A 26,522-nucleotide genomic window follows, 5' to 3' on the forward strand; every position below is an offset into this window, starting at 1 on the left:
TACTGAGAATTCTGTTAGTTTATTATTTAATTGCTATTTCTCCAAACCAAAAACGAAGTTTACTATTTAATTGACATTTCTTCACACTGAAGACAAAGGGCTCACAAACTTATTTAAACAACAAAAAATGTCATGAAGAATCAAAAATATTTTGACTTCTTCACCCTTGACCTAGATTTTAACAATTTTGGGTGGGATATGAAGTATATTCAATGCTTATGAAACAAAGTCATTCCCTCTGATACTTAAGATTTCTTCTGCTGAAAATTTTTCTTGAAAATACAATTAGGCAGGTAGGAAATTATCAAAAATACTTGCCATTATAAAATTATCTTAATTCTTATGAACCCCTGACCTCCTCTTCTAAATCGGTACGTAAAAGAGGCATACATGTAACCTGTGCTGTTTTCAATGGAAGGTACCTGTCATTTACAATATCCATTTAAAATGTTCAAATAGTTTCCAAATGTGTATACTACAAAATATTATTGTCTCAAGATTGGAGGTTACCTTGAACACACCATACATGATTCATATTTACAGAGGCGTAAAGCACACAAAATTGTGCAGATAGTATACTGAGGTTTAAACTTTAACATACACTCAGGCATACATAGTAACAAGACACAATAAATTCTGAACAAATAACAAACAATAATCAGCCAGATTATTATGTACATATTATGCAGGAAGCAATTAAACACTGTTTAATAGAACGTCACTTAAATTACTTTTCCTATGAAACTTCTTTCCCCCACCACACACACACACACACACACACACACACACACACACACCACACAAATTCTTTTGCTATCACAAACATCAAACTGATGCTTGTGATGACATACATAAAATATCTCCAATCATCTGGTTGATCACAAGGCAAGAGGCAACACAGAAATTCAAGCTGACTTAAAATTTGCCAGACTTGGTTTTTGAAAATCAGTTATTGGGTAGTGCTTATTGTGAATGTATATTCAGACTTTCACATCATGGACTGAAAGAAGAGAAGCAAACTAATAACTTCATAACATTTGCCACTAAGTTATACACATGTTGGCTTTTGCTGAAATAAAAAATGTATCAGTATAGAAAGGACCCTAAAGATAATATGTAAGAAAACGGCAACAACAACAAACCTACTTTCTTTATCAAAATAGAATATGTAGGCAGTCCATTTACCCATTGTTAAGCAAAACCAACTGTTCTTTTGAATAACCACTTATAAATTAATTATTAATGAAAATAGAAGAAATGATTGAAAAAAAAAAAACCAAATATAACTACTGTGTGCAGACGCAGTGGAAAAACCAGAGACCTGAAATATGGCAAAATCAGTGCTTCATAAACAGTCAATGGATTTTTTTCTAAAAATACTTTTTGCTAATGGCAAAGTTCAACACCTCAGAAAAACTCTGAATTAAGATCTTAGAATAAGTTTCCAAGCTGTACAACATACTTTCAAATACACTACCCTTGTTGTTGTAAGGCTGCATTGAAGTTTAGCTTAACAGTCATAAGCCATGTGTTTGAACATCTTATAAGAAGTGACCAGCAAAGAAACAAATTTTTTCCTTGTTAACCCTACTACCCATATAGAGATACCATTGCTTTCCAAATAGCTTCCCACATTTTTTTCTTGAAAAATATGACCTTAAAAAATTCCAGGTTTGCTTCATTAAATAATTTGGAAAAATACTTATGCTTTATAAAATGACAATGTTAACACAATTCACAAAGCGTAGTCTCTTGCTAATCTGTAACTACCCTCTCTAATTGGTATGTTAGAGTTTAATAAAGAAATACATCAAGGTATGTACTCTCTGTCGTAGCTCTGCTACCTATAAAATTAAGAAGCTGCAGACTACTGGCATCCTTTTCCTAATATGTATACATTTTCCGAAGCCAGTGAATTCTGTATGCTGTTAACATAACTAGGGAACTAAAATGCACCACAGATCCCTGGACAATTTGATTTGATATTTCTCCAAGAGAAAGTGAATACAGCTGGGGTGGATTGTGGAGAACAAGGGAAGGCCACAGAGTTGGGGTTTTCTGGTAGGTCTCCTTGTCTAACAGAGTTATCTTCCAGGGAAGAGCTTAACCCTCAGCAGGGTACATGTCTGTGTGGCACGATAACAATGAATGAGAGGCCAGTCCTCTTTTCTACTTGTCTGGCATGATCTCCTGGCAAGGATGGGGTAGGTGTTTGCCAGGTGGCTCCCAGACAAGGTTCCTTTAGGGGAGTGCAACAAGGCTTCAGTCATTGCTTTTCATAAAGTGCTTTGGGATCCTTCAGGAAAGGGGACTGGCAGAATATTATTACTAAGTGGCTTCAATTTTCAAACCAAATGGAACCATTTTCTCTGGTGTAATTATTGCTTCGAGCATTAGTGGATGTTCTTAAAACGGAATGGTTCTCATCTTGAAGTACCCACTTCTCAAAATATCCTTCCCCAGAGTGAACGTTTTTAATGACTGTCCCCTAGGTACCCTCATCAATTAAGAGGGTGTGAGAGCCTTGCCAATGATTGCCCAGAGTATGCATCTCCGACTTACATTTTCTGGCTGGCCGCCTTCATCAATAGACAGGAGTGAAATAAAAGAAATCTAGCCAGACGTGAGTTGTGTCTGTGAGGCCATGGTGACAGGCTCCTGTCTCTTCTAAGACATATGTCACAAGGTACATGCATGGTCAGTGTATGGCCACATTCTTAGATAAGATTTGTGGGCTTCTTGTGCCTCAAGAACGTATTTCACAATTGATTCTTTGCTTCTCTGTGGTGATTAGAATAGACATAGATCTGATAGTCAATAATTTTTAAAATTTCCCCAAGGGATCAGAGCTGGGAAATGCAGATAAAGTGTACTAGAAAAAAACCAGAAAAGAAGACCTGGGACAGGAAAGTTTCCTCCAGACTGGATTTCAGAAGAATAAAAAAGCAAATCAAATGTATCTAAAACAAAACAAACAAAAATAGAACTAATAATATAAACAAAAATCCCTAGACTTTGTGAAGTCTATCATTAGTATGAATGAATAAAAATCTGAACTAGGGAACACGCTGTTTTTGTCACAAGAATATATTAATTTTAGACTGGTCTCACAAGTGTTGTGGAATTGTAGCATGATACTACCTGAATAAATAGCTAATTATTGAGGATATAACATATTGACTTTTCATGGGAATCTTGCTAGCAAAATGTACTTTCAAGTGGAAGTATGCCTGTTGAAATGTACTGTGCACTATTCGTGTCATGAGAATGTCTCTTTTTCTCATGGAAAATGGAAATAAACTTTGTGTCTTCTCTATAAATTAGTAGGTTTACAAATTAATGCCACTTGGGCCCAGAAAGTGAGAATTTACTGACCAAATGAGGGATTAGAAGGGTGGGAAGTCTACGCCTTAACTGCTTATTGAATGCCTCCCATCTAATTCCCGGTCCCAGACCTGCCTCCTGAGTCAGCAAAGCCATCAGAACCAGAGCCTTGCTTGGCTTGTTAGCTTTTGACAGTCCCATTACTTCATCTCACAAACTCATTCAACATATAAAAACTGTCTTCCAGTTAAAAGTAAGTAGAAATTGAGCGCAGATAACTCTGTTATTAACTGAGGCATAGTTTGAAATCCCTTTCAAATCAGCTTTATAAAAGGCAAACAGGCTCAGATGGCCATTACCTAACATTTGTATTCCCCAGTAGTAAGGGGCTCTGTTGATTCTGGAAATTTGTTTGGTAAAGGACTTTGAGAAAAGGACTTGGGGCTGGGGATTTAGCTCAGTGGCATAAGCACCTGCCTTGCAAGCAGGCAGTCGTGAGTTCGATCCCTGGTACCGATAAAAAAAACGAAAAAGACAAAAAAAAAAAAAAAAAAGAGAGAAAAGGACTTGAATCTAAAATAAGAAGTAGATAGTTTTCATAAAGAGTAAATTACCTGCAGATAAGACTTGACTAGCTGTGTACCAATTCCCAATGGGACAGCCAGCTATATAGGGAATGGTTGTGGGTTCTTCACTGAGACTAAACAAGCTGTGACCTTGAGCAAGTCACTTAACCTCTCTGAGTTCTAAGTACCCTCCCTGTAAAGTATTTAAGATATTTTATGATCCCTTCTAGTTTTAACCTTCACTCCTCCTATATGCATAGAATTCGCTGACAGAAGAAAACTATATTTTAAAATCCTTCCAGGCATGAAAAAGGTGCTGTAGTGATTCTGATTAAGATTCTTTGGGAGGTTCACTGAGTATAAAATATCTTAAAAAAATAAAGTTGAACTCTGGGCATTATTTTTCTAATGACCATAGACCATGGGCCAAGTCTGTACCTTTCCAGCAAGGTAATTATTTATGTTTAAATCAAATGTTTTAAAAATGGAAGTGATCAGAATAACGTTGGGACTTTGTATGAACTCCCATGAGGAGAAATGGTAGGACTTTGAGGAGAGGGACAGGGCCACAAGAGCAATGTATAACTGAAATGTCTGTGAAGCAGAAAAGGACCATTTAGAATGTCAGTGAACTGAATGGGTCTTGGCTTCAGGAGCTGAGAAGACTCATGCCTTTCCGGAAAAGGCAGTGTGATTTGTCTTTCTTATTAGTGAGAAATTTAGGTAGTAGATGATGTGACCAAAACGGAATTTCCAGGTGTTTTTGAGCACGTTTTTGGAACAACCCACTGGTGGGGACTTTGAAGGAAAGATTTTCCTTGTTGCCACCTGCCTAGATGATCTTAGGGGCAAAACTCATGCTCAGAGTAGTGGCCAAAAAAGGAAAGTAGCCACTGTAGCTCTGGGCAATTTGTCTCTTCACCTGTGATGTGGAGCTAGAAATGTGCTTGTGGGGCTGTGAGGAGTCTATGACCATATGTGAGGGCACGTTCTTGTTCCACAACGATTTCATCACTTCATAATCTGGAGAAGATTCAATGTGATTTTCACTGACAGACTTAGTTTGCCTGTTTTAAATTGTAAAGCAAATACACTTTTGTTCATGTTTCTCTCCCTCTTATCTTATAAACTAGGCTTTCACTTAACTCATGCACTCCTTGCACCTTGGAACAATCTGCTGTTCGCTTTCAGCTTTAAATAGAAGCTGAGTGTGCTGGGTTTTCTCTTGCCCTATTCTATCTTTGTAAGACAGAGCTAGCAATATCCTATACTTTTGTTTCTGGTGATCACCACACAGCACAAAGGGCCTTATGCAAGGCCTACTTAATTAGGGAAGTGCTGATGATAAATTGGATTTGATAAATTGGATCTGGACAACCCTGGATTTTGGCATGACTGGTTTAGGTGACAGAGAACCTAACAACGCCTTCTTGATCCCATGGCCTGAAGATACAGCCTGGGTCTCTTTCCCCCAAACTCTTACCAAGGTTTGGATCCGAAGGAAAACCAAAGCCAATCTTATTTCTATCTATCAAACGGTCTCTTAATCCAAATTCATGAAAGAGGCTAAGCACAGCGGTCAGATTACAGAGCCAGCTGCAGAGCTGAGGGTGTCTCTTTGGCCTGGTCTACCCCAGCTATGGTCACTATGAACTGGGCGGCACTTTTTATGCTGACACAAAACCTCCTCCATACCTTTTCTAGGCTGAAATGGGAATGGCCTTGGCCACTCTGGCCTCCACTCCAACTGTACTTTCCACAAAGAGGGCCTTGCACCTGTAACCTTTGATTTGTAATGTTCAAAGCATTTGAAAATGGGTTGGGGAGGCAGTGGGCAGTCTGGGGCTAGGATGAAGGGAAATGCAAGGATGGGGATGCTGCAGTGGACAGCCAGCTTGCGGCTCCCTAAAGCATGCTGCTGAGTATTTCTGACACCGGTGAGGTGGGGCCCTCCGGGTTCATCTCGGGAGCCAACGGGCTAGGCAGGCGGGTGCGGCCTCCAGGCGTGGGGCTCAAGCTGGCCCACGGCTTTGTATCCTGGCCCACAAGGGCCCCGGCGTAGGGCTCCACATAGATGCGGCGGACAGAAGGCCTAGGGTCCTGCAGGCAACCCTTCCGCTCCTCCGGGAGGCTGGTGGCGTGAGCCAGGACTAGGCCCCGAGCCCCATCTAGGGCAGGACCGGGATGCGTGGCTTCCCCTGGCTCCCGGTCCAGGCCGCAGGCCCGGGTCAGGTGTGGCGTGTAGATACCCTCAGAAAGCGACAAAGATTGTGTCTCTCTGTGCATGCGCAGCCAGCGGTGGTGGCGGCTGAAGCCGCCGTAATGCTGGTGCTTGCCCGGCTTCCGCTTTCCCAGGAAGCCCATCGGCGGGCGCGCGCCCGCCGCCATGTTGGCATGGGTCTTGGGCACCAATCCCGTGAGTGTCAGGCTGTGGAGCAGCTCTGCGCACGCGTGGTCCGGCTCTGGGCCTCGTGCCCGGCCCAGGGCGTCTCGGCCTGGCCCCGTCGGACTCTTCACGTCGTGCACTTGTAGGACGTCGGGAGCACTGCCACTGAGGCCGCTGAGGGCCTGCTGGGCGATGTCGTGCGAGGACAGGTAGACCAGGTCCAGGTCCCGGGGGCTCAGGGCGTCGCTGGAGTCATAGTCGCTGTCGGTGGGGAGGAACACTTCCGAGCAGGCCTCTTCATCCGAGCAGGGCTGCGACTCTGCAAAGCCAGAGAGAGGTTTAGGAAAAGATTCTGAGTTGGGCCCGCCTCCCGGAAGTGGGGTCCTGGTTAAGATTCTCTGATCACATCTTGACGTTCTTACTATTGAAAAATTCTCCAGAAATTCCAGAGCAGGCTTTGGTCTTTGGTTAAGGGAAAGAAAGGGGGAGGAGAGGAACATTCCTCTTGTTCTAATGCATGTTTCTATTCTTTCCTGGGCAATGTCTCTGGACAGGATAAAACAGGAAAGGAAGCTGGCTGTTACACGTTTATTCATCCTCTGAGCTTATGTCACAGATGACTTTTGTATTTGAGAAAATAGCAGCAATTGAAAAACGGGAAGGAGCAAGAGATAACTAACTGGTGGCTGTAGAGGAGAAATCTGGTTTGAAATCCTAGCTGCCTTCCACCTACTAAAATCCTTTGAATTTCCCTCGTAATCTTTTATGTCCAAAGTACATGCTAACAAATGTGCAAATGGTCTTGAATAAGGAATCTCTGATTTTTAGAATTTGAGCCAGTTGCAGTCCACACACCTCGCGTCTTGGCATTTTTGAAGGGAATGCAGTAAGTTGATTTGAAAATTGATGTGGAGAAGAAAATTTATGAGACTAGTCAACTTTGTTTTTTAAAGCTGAAGTAGGAAGACTTTTTGCCTCAGAAATAGTATAGAATTTTGAGTATTAAAACTTTGTAGCATTGTTTAGAAATGGATAAGTCTATAAAATAGAAAAGTCCAGAAACAGCTCATAATTCTGTAATAATTTAATATAATGAAGGCAACATTTCAGAGTAGGGAACTAAAAATTACTCAATATGTAGTGTTGGAATAGTTGGCTATCCTTTTAGCAAAATAAGAGAAAGCCTTATCTCATACCATGTGTGATGAAAACTCCACATAGTTAAATATAACAAACCTCAAGATATAAGGAGACAATATGCTTATAATGTTGGAGGGGAAAAGAAAATACAAAAAATTGTAATAGATGTGGCTGATAAAATAACTATATCGAAGTTTAATGCTTTGTAAAACAAATGATACCATAAGCAAAGTAAAAAGGAATAGATTGGAAGGCAAGGGTAATACAATATGTATATTAAAAGATTAAAATCCAGAATATATAAAGAATTTCTATAAATCAGAAGACATGGCAGATGAACAGCTGTAAGTAGTATTGTTTCAAAGAATAATTAATAACAGATGGCCAATAAACACTTTCAAACCAGATAGTAACTAGAGAAATGGAATTGAAAAAGTTAGGCATTTTATTTTTACCCATTCAATTGACAAAAATAAGTGATCATCTCAGGTGTTAGTAGTTTGTTGGAAATCAGAGACTCATATGTACAATGATGGGGAGTATAAATTGGCACAACTCTTTGAACTGTGATTTGACAGAATATATTAAAAATGTGCACATCATTTGTCCTAGCAAGTCTTATTTTGGATATCTGTTTGGGAAATTGTCACCATGTGCACATTTAGGCATTTACAAGTTGTTTACTGCAACATAATTTATAATGGTGAAAAACTAGACATCATCTTGTGGTTGTAACTGTGAAAGAAAGACAGGCACACAAGCACGAAGGCAAAAAAAAAATAGTTAAAATGCACAGTTCTGCAAGGAAATTCATAATCAGAAAGACTGGCTTTGGAATTAAAAGGATAAAAAATGATAATTAAAAAGGCTATTAGGTCACAGGCTGTTTATGGTAGAAAAGCAGGTATGATTATTATAGTATTGCAAAGTTCAGAGATAAAGTTAGGGAGTTGAGATCAGGATGCTCTTTTAGGAACTAGAGCTAGATGGGGTGCTGCTTTTTGTTTATTTCAGAGTCACTGTGTAAAGATTTTTATTTCCTCTGACCATCGAGATGATGTGTATGCTTATAATTGGCAGTTACATTCTCAGTGCTTGTTTATGCCCATTGTCCTTTGTCCTTTCTAAAAATCTTAATTTTATTTGGGATAGCAACTCCTGTAAAAGGCATAGTTTTCAGCTTTCCTTGCAGTGAGGCATGGTCATGTAATTAAGTTCTGATCACTGAGATAAGGCTGAAAGTACTGTATGAAACTTCTAGAAGACTGCATGAAGAGAGGTGCCTAAGCTGGGATACAGGCTGTTTTATTCTTCTACTTGTCTATAACAGTATGTGCTAAGGCACCATTTGAAATAGAAGCTATGTGGTACGATGGTAGAATTGAAAAATTAAACTTGGTCCTTGAAGACCATGCAGTTCATATTGACACTTAACTTTCTAAAATTCTGGCTTCTCCATGCAAGAGAAAAATACAGCATCTTGTGTTTATAACACTCATATTTGGATTTTCTGTAACTTGGATCCAAATTTAAAACTAAGTGCTACAGACCTAAATGTCCATTGGTAGCATGGTTAAATAAATTGTGGTTTATCTGTGCTGTGGAATATCATCCAGCAGCTACGAAGGATAAAATCAACCCACATATTTAAATAATAGCTGCCGATAAAGGAATCTTTCTTTTACAGTTTTGAGTTCTGCTCATGACTTTGCACTTAACCAAGCAAGTGCTCGAACCGCCGAGCTAGATCCCTGGCCCTTGAGTTCTGCTTTTGTGTTCATAGTTTTGTTCAGTATCCTTGAAGAAATCTTCTAAAAGTCCCAAAAGGATTTTTCATTTCTATATATTTCAGTAATATTATTTGCTCTTTGGCACTTAGCCTGTTAGACTTGTATTGTGAAAGGTTTGGCCCAGACAGGACACTGTAGCCAGGAAAGCCACAACCGGAAGCAGGAAGCCCCATCTTGCCCTGCCCCTAGGAAGTTACCTGTGACGCCATCTTCCCGCCCCTGGGAATTTACATATGGCGCCATACCTAGGACCAATGGGCTACCTGTGTATCCCTAATGCCCGCCTTAGGTTCCACCCCAAACCGAGGCTATTTACAGGCCCCCACGCCACGTGTCCGCCGGAGAGATTGCCGGACGCCAGCGGTGGGGTTGCCGGTCATCTCTCTCCGTGTTCTCAGAATAAAGGCCGCTTTTTATTTTATATTTCTCATCTTTTGTTAATATTTTTCATCTTTTGGAAATAACTCTATCATTTGTTGCCGTGACTCTATCGGCAGGCAACTGACTGTTGGGCCACATACCCAAAGTCTTCTAGCCGATAGCCAGATAACATCCTGGATTAATCCCGAGCTTTTTCCTCTCCCGAGACGTTCCTGTCGCCAGCCGCCTGCACTCCGCATCGGCCAGACTGATTTCAGGTGAGCACTCCCCGGGGAACTTTTCGCACTGGGCAGCCCCAGTGGAATGTTCTCCCCGTCTGTGTGGGTCTGTGCATTTTCACGTCCTTAGGACCGCCCAGGGCAGGGTTCTTTCTGGGCAAACCTGCGCCCACAAAATCTCTCACGTTCTTTGGGTTTGGATAGCCCAAAGCAGAGATTTTTGGGACCGCCCACACTGAAAGAATGCCTCACTTCCCTTAAAGCCTTGCGCTTTCACGGGCAAAACTGTTACTGACCCCACGTAGACTCCATTCGTAAATCTCTCAGTGACGACTGGAGTTTACGGTTTGGAACCGTAGCCGCCACGTGGTACCACAATTAAGTGACGACTTTTTTCTGGACCTCCGGTTTTTTTTTCTTGCCTGAATCAGTCATGGGGAACGTATTTTCTAACTCCCAAAAGACGCCTTTAAAATGCCTAATTTCCAATTTACGTACTCTAAAAATTAAAGGTACCATAAAAACTAAACAACTAACTTTTTACTGCCAGGAGGTCTGGCCAACCTACCCGCTTATCGGCAAGCCTTGGCCTCGGCAAGGAACATTTGACCCCTGCATTCTCAGGAACTTGTATGATTTTTGTCAAGCTGGCAACAAGTTATTGGAACTCCCTTATGTCCAAGCCTTTCTTATTCTGAGAACACGCCCATCTCTCATTAAGTCTTGTGCTCCCGCTGAGATACTTTTAGCTAACTCTACCGCGCCGCAAACTTTTCCACCCTGCCCTCAGGATTCGCTTGAGGACGTTCCTCCGGTGTTTTCCCGGCCGCCGCCTGCCTACCACCAAACTCGTTCCCTGCCGTTACCTCCCACCGGGCCACTCTCCCCTCCCTCTATGCCTGATTCTCCCAGCAGCTCTAATCCCTCTCCGTTGCAGATACCTCCCGCCGTGCGATCGTCTCCCTCTCTGCCTTCCGGGACCCATAACTCTCCCAGCAGCTTTAATCCCTCTGTTAGCGCTTCCTCACAGTCTCCGACTTCCTCTCCTGAGAATTCTGTATCCCCTACAGCATTCTCACCGCCTGCCCACCATACTAGGTCTTGGTCGCTATGTCCTTCCAGCAGGTCGCGTGATTGTTCCAGCTTGCGCGGGGAACAGTCGCCATGTTGCAACCCTCTGCCACGTGGCATGGCGCCGCCATGTTCCAGAGGGCCACATGGCGACAGGGCGCCGCCATGTTTCCAGGGCCCTCACTGTCAACAGGCGTCTCCTTGTGGCTCCTCTTGTGAGCCACAACAGCTGCCCTGTTGCAGTGCACATGACGCTTCATTGTGCTGCCGACAGCAGTCCTCTAGCTGCAAGGCACACAGTGAGACGCCATCTGCTCATGTTTCCCAGGGTGACCGGCAGCAGCTCTGTAGCTGCTCTACAGATGATTGCTCACATGCGCCTACCGGAAGGATGGCTGCTCAGTGGCCCTCTGCTCCGGAATCTCCTCAGGCTCTGCTACCGCTTCGGGAGCCAGCTGGCCCCAAGGAGCTTGTTAACATCCATGTGCCTTTTTCCCTTTCTGATCTATCTCAGATTACCCTTAAATTAGGTAGCCTCTCTGTTGACCCACAGAATTATATCAGGCAATTTAAATTTATTACTAATTGTTATGATTTACATTTTAAGGACGTTTATAATGACTCTGGGCCTATATCTGTGCCAGAGCAGGACAAGCATACTAACTATAACAAACTTTTAAAACAGGTCCAGGAGGCTAATCAAAACCCAGCTGTGTTCCTAAATTGGCTTTCTAATCCTCGTGCCCTGCAAGCAGTTCCAGCTTCGCGCGCCGTGTCGGGCCGTCTCCCAGCCCCTCCCCCATGCGCCGTCCCAGCCCCTCCCTCCCCTATGCGCCGTCCTCGTCGCCGCCGCCACCTTACACGTTTCCGGGGGCAGTCCGAGCCCGCCCCTGCGCGCCACATCCCAGCGCTTGCCCCACCCACTGGGCGTGCTCTGCCGGAGTGCAGCCAAACAGCAGCTCAGCGGCTCTGCTCAGGCATGCTTTTTTTTACAATTTGGCTCCACTCAAAAGATGCTTTTTTATTACAATTCTCAAACCATTTAATCAAAGTCACTGGCCACCTGATAATTTTACCAGCCTTGTTTATCAATCAAAGCTTTCACCAACCTCCTGTTTAACAACTAAGGTTATAAATTTCCTTTTTGCTGGGAACCACTAGCTCTCTTTCAAGACAAGGGTTTTCTTCAAAGTTTTATTTTATTTGTCTTGGTTCATACTACTGCAAATAACAACTTTAAAAGTAAATGTGTTCAGAATTTGACAGTATTAGATCAGTTTTGATAGATTTATTCATAAGATTGCTAAACCTTTACTGCAAAATGTTTCCATTAAAGCCTTGTTTGGCAGACTAAAGCTTTGTTAATTCTACGTGTCACCCTATAAAAAAAAGCAGTGTGCCATCCAGATAAAGCCTGCTCTCTAATCCAAAATGCCAATATTAAATTCCTGCATACTTACTTAATTCTACTATAGTCCAAATCCCAAACAAAAAGGCAAAACTTGACCTTCAAACCTTAGAGAGATCTTAATATGGTTTTTCATATTTTTAATACTTGTGACACTTGGAGTTCTGAGACAGGTAAACCTACACAAGGTGGAGCTGCCTGCCCCCTCCATGGACCATGCTCAAATGCAGCAGAAGATACTGGACAAGAAAATGCCCCATCCTGGCATTCTTTGAGACCTTACTCCAGGGCTACTGGACTGTCCTAGCCACCAGAGAGTGGGTAAGCCATCCTAAGTTCTAGCCCTCATAGGAAATGTCGACACTGCCAGATTCGTCACCGACAGAAAATCGCTGCTGGAGGCTGAGGGGGTTCAGGGCAACAACAGCCCCCTTTAAGGTGTCCGTCTCAGATTCCAAGTTGCACTAAAGTCTCAGGTAAGACATTCTCTATATTTGTGGACATAGAGGCCATATATACAGAGGTCTTCCTGAGTATTCAGGCTGCTATATTAAGTCCTCAATCTCTGGGGGTATTGATGGTCAACCTATGCCATTTATAAACAGGGCCTATTTTGTGCAGGTCCCAGTCTTCTCACTTGGTTTATACTTTTTCAGGATACATAAAAGCCTTTCTCATACTTGCTAAAGTTCTGTTACAGCAAATCATTCCAAGGACTACAACCAGGTTGCAGCGACCCATGCCTAAATCAAAGTTGCTGGACTCCCATCCTAGTTTCACATCGCCCAGGCTAAGAGGTGCCCTCCCAGCCCTAAATCTGATCATTCTGAGTGGTCATCTCATCTTCTGTCGCCTACCCAATCTCCGTTTCACGAAGGCCTCGCAGCCACAGTTAACAGGCTAAGTCATGTTTTGTTATCCATTTTGGTTCCTAATTTCTTACATTCTATTAATGATCATTTTTACAGCAGGACTCTTTTAATAGTATTGCCTACAGACTCCAACATCATGCATACCGGAGACAAGCCTCACCAACCTACCGTCTTAACTTTTATGCTTTCAGATGGGGGAGTAATCACCTCTCATAACTCCACTCCTCCTAACCCCATGTTTAATTTTCAGAATTCTGCCTCACCATGGAAATGTTTCTACCTCAACATGGTCCTGATAGAATGATATGTCTAAATCAAAGGCACCTTTCCTTCTACCTCACCTGGGTCCTTAAATATGACAGTGCCATGTCTCCTCATAACATCTTGACTCTTTGTTTTTCCAGTCTGACATACGTGCATTCACCAGTGAAGCTGTCCTGGCCAAAACACCTGGTACCAGTGTCTACCTGGGCATCAACCTTCATCCCGTCGACTCCCCTAGGCTCCAGTACAGCGCCCTTTGCCAGCAAGAAGTAGTTAAAGAGAGAAATCTTCGCCCCTTTTCATAATAATAACCATAAGACGGGATATGAAAGGTTTGGCCCAGACAGGACACTGTAGCCAGGAAAGCCACAACCGGAAGCAGGAAGCCCCATCTTGCCCTGCCCCTAGGAAGTTACCTGTGACGCCATCTTCCCGCCCCTGGGAATTTACATATGGCGCCATACCTAGGACCAATGGGCTACCTGTGTATCCCTAATGCCCGCCTTAGGTTCCACCCCAAACCGAGGCTATTTACAGGCCCCCACGCCACGTGTCCGCCGGAGAGATCGCCGGACGCCAGCGGTGGGGTTGCCGGTCATCTCTCTCCGTGTTCTCAGAATAAAGGCCGCTTTTTATTTTATATTTCTCATCTTTTGTTAATATTTTTCATCTTTTGGAAATAACTCTATCATATTGTTAGTTATTGTTTTTATGTAAATATAGCATCTTGGTTTCTTCATTTGACCATGATCTGTCTTAGGGCAGAGATTTGATTCATCCATTCATTCAACAATAAGGATTTGGTATTGACCTGCTATTCTAACAGAAATGGGGTACCGATGGTCCTTAATTCGATGATGGCTTAGCTTAAAATATTTCTGTTTCAATATGCAAAAAAAAAGCAGTAAGCAAATAGTTGAAAACTTACTTCAAATTTTGAAGTTTGCTCCCTCCCCCAACTTGCAGTAGGTAGTCCAGTAGTTTCTCTTATCATACTGGGCGATGAGTGACATGGAGCTGTGTCTCTTGTCAGCCATGTGATCGTCATGTTAAAAACAGATACCCTAGATTGTACAGTGGCGCTAAGCTATGATGTGTGGCAGATGAGATGTGTTAAATTCGTTTTTGACTTACTGTGTTTTCAGTGTATAATAGGCTTATCTGAATGTGAGTAAAAGAGCATTCATATCGGTGCTTGAGTGGATATTAAATTTTTAAGAAATTAGACTCAGTTTACTGTTTTAATAGAAGTATGTGTTTGTATCTGTGAAGATTGTGACAGAACATAGGTTTTATAAGAGATGTGGGTTTGTAGAAAAGAATGACATTCTATTGGGATAGGATTAACAGAATAGTGTGTCATCTCTTAGTTTTTCTTTCCATTCACCTCTATTCTCTGTATTCATCCACTTTGAAAGAGTGATTGAAGGCAGGTATTAATAGTATGTAAATAATGAGCCAAAGATGGTGAAGAGGAATGAGAAAGGAAGAGGTAACAGTACTAATAATCCTATTTGACTAGAATATGGGGAGCAGGAATGGAATATTGGGAAAATGAGGTTACAAAGGAATACTGCCTACAGTTTCACTCTTGGAAATTTATCTTAGAAAAATTAAAACTTATTTTCACAGAAGAACTTTATACATGAATATTCATAGCAACTTTATTTGTAATAGCTTCAGTCAGGAAACTGCTTATATGTGTGATGTCTGTCAGTGGATGAATGGCTAAACTGCTGCATTCATACCACAGAGTACTACTCATCAACATAGAGAAAGTATTCTATTATGTCACATTTAAGAAGTAACATAATTATGGAGACAACAGACTATTAGTGGCCAGGGTAGGAATTGGGGAGGGTAAAGCTATAACATGGTCAGAGAGTTTTGTGGCGATGTCACAACTGAGTTTATAGCAGTGGTTACACAGGTGGTATATGTATAAAATAAAGGTACACATGTGAGCCCAAGTACATGCATATACACACATACAGTATATTTACCTGTTGAGATCTGGGTAAGTGCTATGGACTTTGCCTACTTTTCACTTTTGATGTTGTATCAGATGTTTAAAGTGTTGATGTTGGGGTGGAGGTGAGGGAAAAATACAAAAATTCATTTCTTGTGATCTATCATGTCTATAATTATTTCAAAACAAGTTACTAAAAAAAGAATTTAATGTAAAAATGGGTGAAGCCAGAGGAGACTACTTAGTGCCTAAATGAGTGATTATTTAATCTTTATCATTTCCATTTTGTAGATGAGAAAACTGGCTGATTAAACTTTGCAGTTAGGGCTGAGGTTACAGCTCAGCGGCACAAGTGCCTGCCTGGCAAGCATGGGGTTGTAAGTTTGATCCCTAGTACAAAAAAAAAATTGCAATGGAACTGATAAATAGCCAAGTAGGTACCCAGATGAAGATTTGTTTCACTCCAAAGACTTGCTGTTTTGCCATCCATTTTAGCATTTCCATGGGGTTTCTGTGGAAGCTTCCTTAGGGCTATTACCTAGTTCATATAATTCACTTAAACAGAATTATGATATTTAAGTTCCTTTAGGGGCTTCTTGACATTGGTGCTGCCAAAGAAACATGTTAATTTAGATCTTGCATTATTAGTTTCCTGTGGCTGCTTTGGCAAATAGAATACGTATAATCATGAAAGAAGAATTACTCTGGAAGCCTGAGTTCAAAATTAAGGTGTCAGTATGGCCACATTCCCTCTAGAGGTTCTTGGGGGAGAATGCTTTTTTGCTTCTTCCAGCTATTAGCCTTCCTTGTGGATACATCACTTCAGTTTCTGCTTCTGGTGTCTCATAGTCTCTCTTCTGTGTCTGTATTTTCTCTTTCCTTTCTTACAAGGATATTTGTCACTGGCTTTAGGGCCCACCCAGGTAATCCAGCATGATCTCATCCCAGGCTTATTAATTAATTATAGGTTTTTCAAAGACTTGTTTTCTAAATAAGGTTTTACTGACAGGTTACAAGGGTTAGCCCATGGACACATCTTTTTTGGAAGCTACCATTCAACCTACTAGAGGACTGATGATAAAAAGGACTATAAGTAGAGGCAGTCACTGAAGAGTTTGTGTTACTTTCTTCATCTTTCCAGTTCATTGTCAGGTCAAGCACTTTGTAAAAGCAGGTTTTGTTTTTCCATTTCAGTATATGAACAATGAACACTTATTGTTAGGAGAGGACTAAAGTATATAAGGTGATGTACTTCAGAGGAGCTACTGTTCTAGTAGTTCAGTGGGGCACGATAGTTTAAGGCTCAGACTCTCAGGGAGAGCCTATCTTCATTTCCTCAGGAGGGGTCAGTGCGCAGTTCTCTTCTTAGAGGGTTTTATTTATATCCGTTAATACAGATATAAATAAATATGTTAATACTTAAGAAGCTTTATTATAAATTACTTGTTTTTATTCTTCATTATACTAGGAACTGTAGAGAACATGTATTGCATCTTACTCATTTCTGTGCAGTGAATTTTTGAGTAAGTCAGTCCGTGAAGGAATGGACTAAAGAATAAGTCAGACAAAAGGATGTGTAGAATCTTACATATTTTCCAGATTATATAATTTGGGCAGTGGATATTATTAGCAGACCAGGAGGACCTGCCAGTTAGACTGTGTCTTAATCATTCTTGTATTCTTAATCTCTTGTACTGTATGTAGTATGTAGTGAGTTGAAATGAAATCGAAACACATATTGATATTTGGAAGCGTAGAGTAGTGAGATTTGATTGTCCGTTAAAAACAGTACTGAAAGCACCTTGAAAGGTTCTACTTTACTTAATTTACTATAGAAATTCCTTAAAACAGTCTCTAAAGTCATTTTGCTTTGTCTTTGGTGATATTTGACTTCAGAGTCAGCCCAGGTGTAGTGGAAAGAATAATTTTCTTAAAATTAGACAAAGCTGAGCTAAAATTTTATGTTGCTTCTATGTATATGATTTTGGCCAAATCATTTATGAACCTTTGTTCGTCTGAAGCATATGATTCTTCCTGTGAGGATTAAATTTGTGTGTTAAATATACTTTAAGTGCTTTACAAACAGAAAATCTTTCTGCCCTTTATAGAGAATGACTGGAAGATTATAAGATCATTAGAATATAAATTAGTAATCATTTATATTACAAATTTTTTGTGGGAATGCTATCAATAATAAAGATGAGCATTAATTTATTATATGGTATCTTCTGTTGATTAAATCCAGTACTTTTTTCCTACTTACATTTACAGTGAATTAGTAAATGTTATTATATGCTATAACTGTTAGGAGCATGAGAAATGGAAGTTAAATCAAGATACTAGTTGTAACTATAGTAACCCAAGAAGAGGTACTTATGGAATGGTAAAAATTCTCTTGATTCATTGAGCCACACTTGGGAAAGACACCTCTCCTGGGAACTTAAATATTTGATTTGCACAGGGTTATATTATTTATTAGAAAACTTGGTAGAACCTATTGCTTTAGAGTGGGATATCTCTACCACACAAGTTGGGAAAATCTGTAGAATGCCAGCCAAGGCTCTGAGGAAAGTTTCCAAGGACTCAGGCCCGTGCCACTCCCTCCCTTCTTGAGGAAGAATGCAGAGTACAGCTTTCATCCCCAGATCCATGCCATATGCTCCATTAACCATCATAGGCACCTCGCCCAGTTGTTACTTCAGTAAACCTGGTTGTACTCCTGATTTCCCTTAGCGGGCTCACTGGGTAGGCCACCACTGGTGGGATCATGAGTTTCCCTGCTGGTTCACCTGGAAGCTGTCAGATGAAAGTTCTGCCCATAGTATTAGTACTGGCTTAGGAAGCTTGGCTTTCTTGCCATTGTAATGGGTGTTGCAACGCCTACGTCCGTAGGCTAAGCCAACAACAGCACAGTAATTTGAGGGCATTATGGGGAGATGACAATTCAGGAAAGAATAATTGATTTAATGTTACTGCCCCCCCATAAAGGTAGGGAGTATGGCATGATAGGAATAATACACCATATTTGTCCTAAAATTTGTCTTCATCTTTTTTTCTGATACTTGGAATTGAACCTAGAGCCTCTGCCCTGTGCTACATCCAACCCTCTTTTTTGTTTTAGAATTTCAAGACAGATTCCTAGATCACTGAGTTTCTCTGGCGGGGTTTGAACTTGTAATCCTGCTGTCTCAGCCTCCCAAAGTAGTGGGGTTATAGGCATGTGCCACCATATCTGGTTTTAATTCCACATTTTTAATGTCTCACTATTTGGATTTATGTATATGTTTGTGTTTGATTGACTTTGTATCCATTATGTTTGGGTAGTAGTTAATTTATAAATGAAAAAATTTACTGAATCTTTCCTCCGGTCTTGGGTACAGCCTCAGAGATTTATTCACCTTCTAATTTCCCAAGAGCAGTAATTTCTCCAGATTCTTGTGGATGTTTTGAACTGTTTGGTTTGTGCCATAATGTTGTTAACATCATCTGGGAAAAAGGTTGCAGGAAGATTTACATTTGGAAGACAAAGATGATCATGAAATTCATCTGAAGAAAACAACCCCACTGTCCCCTCTTGCCTCACCCATGTGTCAGTAGGAGAAACATCAGTGCAGTGTAGGAAAAAAATTTGCTGTTGCCTGTGACTGATGTGCCCACAGGAAAGGAGTGGGCGAGAAAATACCCATGTGATGGATGGAATCATTCCACCCCCTGCCTTGAGCTGCCTTTTCTAGGAGCCAACTTTTCCTCTTGGGTCCTTGGGAGATGCTTAATTTTAATTGAGTGAGGAGTTCTACTTTGTGTTTTGAAAACCACATAGAAATGGGAAGTAAGTTAAAAAGAGTCCACTCCCTGCTATCTTATCCCCAAATAAACAAATCCAAGATACTCAATAACCTTAAAACAGAATCTTGGGCTAGTACCAGGGGCTAGGTCTGTGATAGGCTTTTATATTTCCAGGAATCTTAGAAATTAAGTTAACCATACTTAGACAGTGTGGAGTTGTGTTGCTAACATTGCCCTGGGAGTAACCCAGTGGGGATGTTCCTCTAAATTGGACTTTTCCTTTTCCTGAATAGTTTCTAAAGAATTCAAGGTGGTCTCACGAAGAGGATGGAGTGTAGTGGTAGATTTATTTCACTGCTCGTTTTTGAGAGGGGAGGGTACATTAAGTGTTTCTCCCCAGCTTTCACAGTGTGCTTGCTTGTCACTGGGTTCTATTTGTCATTTGCTGCCCTCCACATCTTTGTTTCACAGCCTGTGGAATTTAGGCTTCAGAAAAATAAATGGACCGAAAAGAGAGAGTTTTATTCTAAGAAGCAGAATGAGGCTCACTCACATTTTAAGTTAATAATAAAATCCAAATATAATTGGCCAGGCCCTCCCAGGAGGGAATGTGTATAATTTGTCCTTAGGCCAATGTGAGAGTCTGGCGTTTCTAGGCATAGAGGAGGCCACTGGGGACCCTGTGTCCAAGACAAGATCAGACACTGGGAAGGTTCTGTGAAGGAAAAGGGCAGGCAGACTGTGAAGGTAGAAATAGCGTTATTTGTAGAATTACATGAACTGCGGAACATTACAGGTCATATCTCTTTCCTGCCGTAAAAAATGTCTGTCAGTCGTATACTTCTCTAGCTACTGCCTTCCTTCCACCTTTCCTTTCACAGCCAGGGTTTTAAAAATAATGCCTTGCTGGTCTCATTTCTTCATCTCTTGTTTATTCCCTAACCTTATGTTCAGCTTCTGTCTCTTTCCTTTCACAAACTACTCTCATCAAGATTATTGATAACTTCCTTGTTGAAAAAAAGCAAAACAACAGAAGATATACAGTTGTTATATTTAACTTCTATCATTTGACAGTGCTTTACTTTCTGTTGTTCTACTCTCCTGTTTGTTGTTTCTCTATTGTTCCTTCTTAGTCTAAAAAGACTTGCTACCCCATTCTATAGGAATCCATTGATAGTCTGTTTCTGTTTTTGCCTACTCTTTTTAGGGAATTTTAAGTATTTTCATAGTTTTAAACATGATTCACATGGCAATAATTTCTTAAATCTGTATCATTAGCCAGGTTCTCCTTCCTGAGCTCTAGCTCTTCTTTTTATCTTGATTATTGCTTTTTATGTGGAATATCCCAAAGCTAACTCATTCAGCATTCCCCACCATCCATGCTTGTTCTCCTTTCTTATTACGCATATAGGTAGATATGTACATATTTTGGTAAATAACATTAAGATACTGTGAGATCCTCAAGCCAGAGAGCTTGGTATCCTTTGTTAGTAGCTTTTTAGTTGATCCCTCTGATTTTAATGTTTTCCCCTCTGTGGTCTTTTCATGTAATACCAAGATTTGATTTTAAAGAGTAATTCAAATCTCATCAGTTCTTTCATAAAAGTTTCTGATGGCTGTCTGTCTCGAGTAGGATAAAATAAAAGCTTCTTGGCAGGGCCTATTCTGGCCCTCTTTTCTCTACCCTCTCATTTCTTTATTCCTTTCATTGTTTGTCATTCTTTTTAGATGTGACTTTTATAGGAGTAGAGATTTTGCTTTATTGCTCTATCCCTGCTACTTTGAAGAATGCCTGGCGCAAAATGGGTAACCAATAAGTATTTTTTAATGAAAAAAAATAGTGTCTTTAGATCCTGAGTCTCAACCAGATTAATCCTAGTTCCCTAAACTACAGCATAGTTGTAAAGTCTGCTGTTTTTGTTTCATGATCCTCTTCTCTTTTCCTGCTCAACTTCTGCTTATTCTTAATATTGGATTATGTTACCTCATCCAGGAGTCTTACTTTGGTCTTGTAAGTTTAGAGGTTAATACCTTCAACAGACACCAAAACTCATATACAATTAATGTATAATTTTTAATTATTGTATCCATCTCTTCCATTAGACTAGCTTCTGTCAGAGATATATTTGATTTCTATCTCCAGAACAGTTGAGCTTTATAAAATACATACTGGAAACTCTTATTTAAATAACTCTTCATGAAATTAGCTGTAACTTATGAATCCTTTGTAATGTTTACTGTCTTCCAAGTTCTGATTGACAATCTTTGATTTTTTTATGTGATTTTTTTTTAAAAATATAGGAGCACATAGAAACTTGCTTATAAAAAAGCTCATTGTTCTACTAAAGTTTTTATAAGAATAGTAGCATTATATATGATACCTGTATTATCTATTCCATGCTTCTGTGATGTAGATTATTTTATTCACAAGTAGTTCTTACGGGTATAGATATTATTACTCCCATTTTACGTACATGAGAACTAAGACTCAGAGGTAGTAATCATGTTCAAGTATATATGAGTAGTAAAGCTGGGATTGGAATCCAGGTCTTTAAACCCCAACTCTTTCTGTTACACCTTGCTGCCCCCTATGGCACAAGACCACAAGTTAGAACTGCTTATTAAAAATATTATGGAGATTATGATTCTTCTGTGCTATAGAATCACGAAAGATGCTTTGAATGGCCATTATTTTAATTGATGGAAAAAAATGACACTGGTCTTAAGACCAGGGAAAAGCATTACACTGAATTACCATAGCTTAGTCTGCTTTTTCTCTGCTTATAAGCATAAAGGCATTTTACAGAAATTTGTATTAACAAAATCATGTTGTTGCTGATAGCATTTGTTAGATAAAGTTGGGGTTAACCCCAAGGGAGAAGAAGGTGCCTTTCTGGACCTCCTTCAGTTTGTTCCAAAGTTCAGCATATGTATAAGGAGAAGCTACTTCTTTGGTCTCTGTTTCATGATACTAGTTTACCCAACATTTCTGTCTTCTCCATCTCCTAGAACATTGATGCCGTGTGGATGGAAAATTTGCCCTCAAGTCTTACCTCAGATGAATACTACTTTGTGTCTCATTCTTGTCAGTTTCTATTATCAGGGTCTGGGATTTTGCTTTTGCTTTTTGCTTTTTGCTTTTTCTGATTTTGGTGATTCCCTTGGTTGATAGTCCGTCACTGAGCACCACAGCAATCCCCATTCTGCATTTCCAAATCCTTTTTTTTGATATGTATCCTTTGATATCTTGGAAGTGTGGGTTAGCACTGAAATGAATCTTCCCTACATCTAAATGGAGTTGATTTCAGATTATCATTGTAGTTTCTGACCGTTCCACTGTTGTGGTTTTGTTTCTTTTATGCTTTTAGGTTCTGATCAGTGTTTCCAGCCGCTTGGTCAAATGAATGCCTCAGCACAAAGAACCTTACCAGCAAAAAAGATTAAGAATCTGGTGACTGAGCCAAAGAAGTGAATTTTATTGCTTACCACTCACTGCCTTTCTTCTGTGCATCTCAGGAGACGCTGATGGTGATGGAAGATAGTCTGTATGCGATGATGTAGAGTTAATTTTCTTCAGGTTCTGCTCATCTGAAGGGTCTAATAGCTTAGTGATAAGCAATCCAGAAACTGGGTTTTTGTATCTTGCATATTGTAGAGCATCCATGATCCATCTCATTTCACGCCAAACTTCATCTGTTTGCTTGGGAATAAAATGGTAAAATACATTAAGCCAGGAAATAGCTATTAAAGAGAACTAAGTTTTCTTAAGAGCCTAAGATAATCCACTTTTCACAGTATTGATTTTAAGCAAGTGTAAAATATTTTCAAAACATGTTTGCTTAGACAGAAAATGCCTCTTCATAAACTTTGTGTATTGTGTGTGTGTGTGTATTTTAGCCATAGAACATTGTCGTATAGTGGAAATAGTGGAAGACTATTTAGCTTTGTAATTACCTTTAGCAAGTCATTTGATATTTTTGAGCCTTGATTGGCCTTATTTCTAATGTATGGACAGAATATCTTTCCTCGTATCTCACAGGGTTGTTACAGTGATGGAGTGAAATGATAAATTTGGAAGTGCTTTGCAATATACAGGGTACATTACTCACACATATAAAGTGTTGTTAGCTTTCAGCATATAAGTACAAAACAATTTACCATTTTTATGTCTTTTTTAAATTAGTTTATGTTTTCACTACATGTTTACATTCATCTTAGGGAGTAGCTGTGTGTATTTAAACTATTTTAATTTTTTATTCCCTTTCTCTCTTCCTCAGTTTCTAGATCCCTTTCCCATTTGTAAAAGATTTATCTCCCTATTACCTGTGTCTTTTACTTATTTATTTTTAATTAGTTTTTCCTTGGGCCTCATGTAAAAGAAGTTATATGATATTTAAACTTGGGTTTCTGATTTATTTACTTAACATTATGGTCTCAAGGTGTATCCATTTTCCTACAGTGACTCAAATTTCTCCTTCTTTATGATAGAGTAACACTGCATATTTATATGTGGCATATAAATATCACATTTTCATTAGACATTCACCTATTAATAGGTATATAATCTACTTCCAAGATTTAGCTATTATGAGTTATGCTGCTATAAACATGGGTATGCATGCAGCACTGTGATATGATGCCTTTCACTCTTTTGAAAAGATATCTACTAAGGGAAGAGATGGATTAAATGGAATTTCTAGTTTTATTTTTTAAGGAATCTCTGCACTGATTTCCATAGTGGTGGTGGTGTTTGCATTCCTACAAACAATAAAAACACCTTTATTCTTAAGTAATTTAGGCATTCTTAAATTTTGAGAGTAGTACATTTTAGGTTGTTAGTATTTGATTTCTGGATTACCAAAATTACTTTAATGACATTTTCATTGTAAAACAATAGTAGTTTTTCTGAAGTACATTGGTGTAAAAGTCACTGAGATTTTTTTTGTCTATCTATCTATACATGACAAATGTGCTGCCAGATCTTGACAGATGCTAGCCATAATCTCATCTGGTTACTTAATTCACAAAGAAGGGCTCTTAGTTACACAGTACTTTAGAGGACTCTGGAGCCTGTGGTTTGCTTTGCATCTACTTTTACTAGATGGTTTGGGTAAGGCATTAACTTCTTCAGGCTGCTTACTGAACTGTAAAAAGAAGACATTGGGATACTCAGTGGTCATGAACCCATGGCACATGAACCCATGTGGTTTGTCATAAAAGCTCTAAGAGGTTTGCCATTACTGGACTAGATGATAACTAAGGTTACTTCTGGTTTGATACTTTATGGTTATTTTTTAAAGAACGTAAGTTGTCATTCCACTCCCAGGTAGAAGGTGTTTATTGTATGAGTAATATAATATTAAGATCTACTTGATTATGGAGATTTTAAAGAGATATTATCCAGTATTATGTTTTCAAAATTTCTTCTTAGGTCTTTAATCAGTACTCAAACCTACTCTTTAAGAATATTCACAAATCTGGTGCTTCCAAAACAAAGTAAACTCTGAAACAGTGACTTTCAGTCTGCTAGAGAGTGACAGGCAAGCTGGAAAAAATTAATGAAGGGTACAGTGCGGTTGATAGTCGCTTTTTTCCTTGGTTTTCAACTCTTCCATTCTGAAGTATCCGGAGTTAGCAGAGTATTCAGGGCTGGTGATAATAGTATGAGACTGAACTCTAGGATTTGTTAGCTTGGTGAGTTGAGAAGGAAGTTTGGCAGTAGGCAGGCCCATGCATAGGCACCAAGCTATTTTAAAACGAGAAATCCAAAGTTGAGAGATAAGACAATTGGGACTCCAAGATGAGACTGAATTTTTGTGATAAAAGCCTTACTTTCTCAGTTGGCTTTGTTTGGCTGTATCATATGCAGCATATTCTTGCCTCAAAGGTATTTTAGAGGCATTACATGATTATGAATAGCTTTTAGAGTGTCTTTCAAGGACAAGGACTATGGTTTTATATCTTTTTGCCTTCAGTTGTATAGAGTATTTTCCCCTCACAATGATTATTGAATGGATAAATAAATAGATAAATGGAACATACACATAATTTTTAAGATCTCTATCCCTCAAACAGTTATAAGAATTAATGTAGATTGGTGCTCTATAAATTATGCTTTGTTACAGTTTTAGTTGTCAAGTTTCATGATGATTACAGTGGGTTAAATATATGTCTTAGTTACTTTTTTTCATTGCTTAGACAAAATCTCTGACACCTAAAGTAAAGGGGGGAAAGTTTATCTAGCTCACGGTTTGTAGAGGTTTCAACCTGTAATCAGCTGGCTCCAAGGCAGAGTGACATGGCAGATAGGCATTGCAGAGGAGAAACAGTTCATAGAGGGCAAAAAGTAGCAAAGCAAAACAAGGGAAAGACAAGCCTCTTTCTCTTCCTTATATTGTATCCTGGCTACCAGGATTAGGGCAGTGCTGATCCAACAGTGAACTCATTTATTAATCATCTGCCTGTAGTCTTAGCACCCTGAATCCTAGCTTTGTACCATGAATCAATCATTCACTCTAGATTAAGCCATTTCTGAAAAAGCCCCACCTGTGACTGCATGGTGCTTTGAGGGGATATCTAGATGCAAGCCATAACAGTGTGAATGCTAAAGAGGATGTTTATATCCTCATCTCCAGAACCCATGATTGTAACTTTATATAATAAAGAAGTAAATGTTAATTTATATATAAAAGATGTGATTAAATTAAGGATTTTTTTTTGTCTTTTTTTTTTTTCGTTTCGTTTTTATTGGTACCAGGGATCAAACTCACGACTGCCTGTTTGCAAGGCAGGCGCTAATGCCCCTGAGCTAAATCCCCAGCCCCAAATTAAGGATTTTGAGAAGAGGAGTTTATCCTGGGTTGACCCTAATTCTAACAACAAATGTCCTCATAAGGACACTCATTTAAGAGTGAGGCAAAGGAAGATTAAGAAGGTATAAAAAAGGAAGAATTGTGACTAAAGAAGCATGTGGCTATACATCAAGGAATGCCAGGGGCCGCCCAAGACTGGAAGAGCAGAGAATGACTTCTGCCTTACACCTTCTGCAGGAGTGCAGCTAGGCTGGCATGTTAATCACACCGCTGGTGTCCAGAATGAAGAAAGAATACATTTCTGTTTGAAGGCACCCAGGTTATGGTAGTTTTTTGTAGAAGTCTTAGGAAATTAATATAGTTATTAATGATCTACTTGTTCTCTTTTGATACAGTGGTTTTAGCCTATTGCTTAGGATGCATAGTATGGAAATTTAAAAAATCATGAGACGTGTTTACTTAATTTTTTTTTAGTGGTAACGTGAAGAGGTCTTAACCAAAGAAAAGTAAAATCCCCTAGGTACAAGGAGCCCTG

General features: G+C 39.8%; 1 protein-coding gene and 1 long non-coding RNA gene across 2 annotated transcripts in view; one reads left to right on the forward strand and one right to left on the reverse strand.

Moving 5' to 3' along the window:
- The window catches only part of Ankfn1 (ankyrin repeat and fibronectin type III domain containing 1), a 390,235-nt gene continuing 363,713 nt past the window's right edge, over positions 1-26,522 (reverse strand). The window contains exons 19-20 of the mRNA XM_013149456.3: positions 22,662-22,875; positions 1-6,595 (exon numbers count right to left, since the gene is read on the reverse strand). Of these exons, the coding sequence (XP_013004910.3) occupies positions 5,796-6,595; positions 22,662-22,875 (1,014 nt within the window). The 3' untranslated portion in view covers positions 1-5,795. The remainder of the gene's footprint in view (positions 6,596-22,661; positions 22,876-26,522) is intronic.
- Positions 6,324-26,522, forward strand: part of LOC134476527 (uncharacterized) — a 25,089-nt gene continuing 4,890 nt past the window's right edge. Inside the window, exon 1 of the long non-coding RNA XR_010048262.1 lies at positions 6,324-6,485. This is a non-coding gene — a long non-coding RNA (uncharacterized LOC134476527). The remainder of the gene's footprint in view (positions 6,486-26,522) is intronic.

The sequence above is a fragment of the Cavia porcellus genome, unplaced genomic scaffold, assembly GCF_034190915.1.
Source record: "Cavia porcellus strain 051 isolate PalLab524CR breed Dunkin Hartley unplaced genomic scaffold, mCavPor4.1 scaffold_6, whole genome shotgun sequence".
Classification (NCBI taxonomy): domain Eukaryota; kingdom Metazoa; phylum Chordata; class Mammalia; order Rodentia; family Caviidae; genus Cavia; species Cavia porcellus.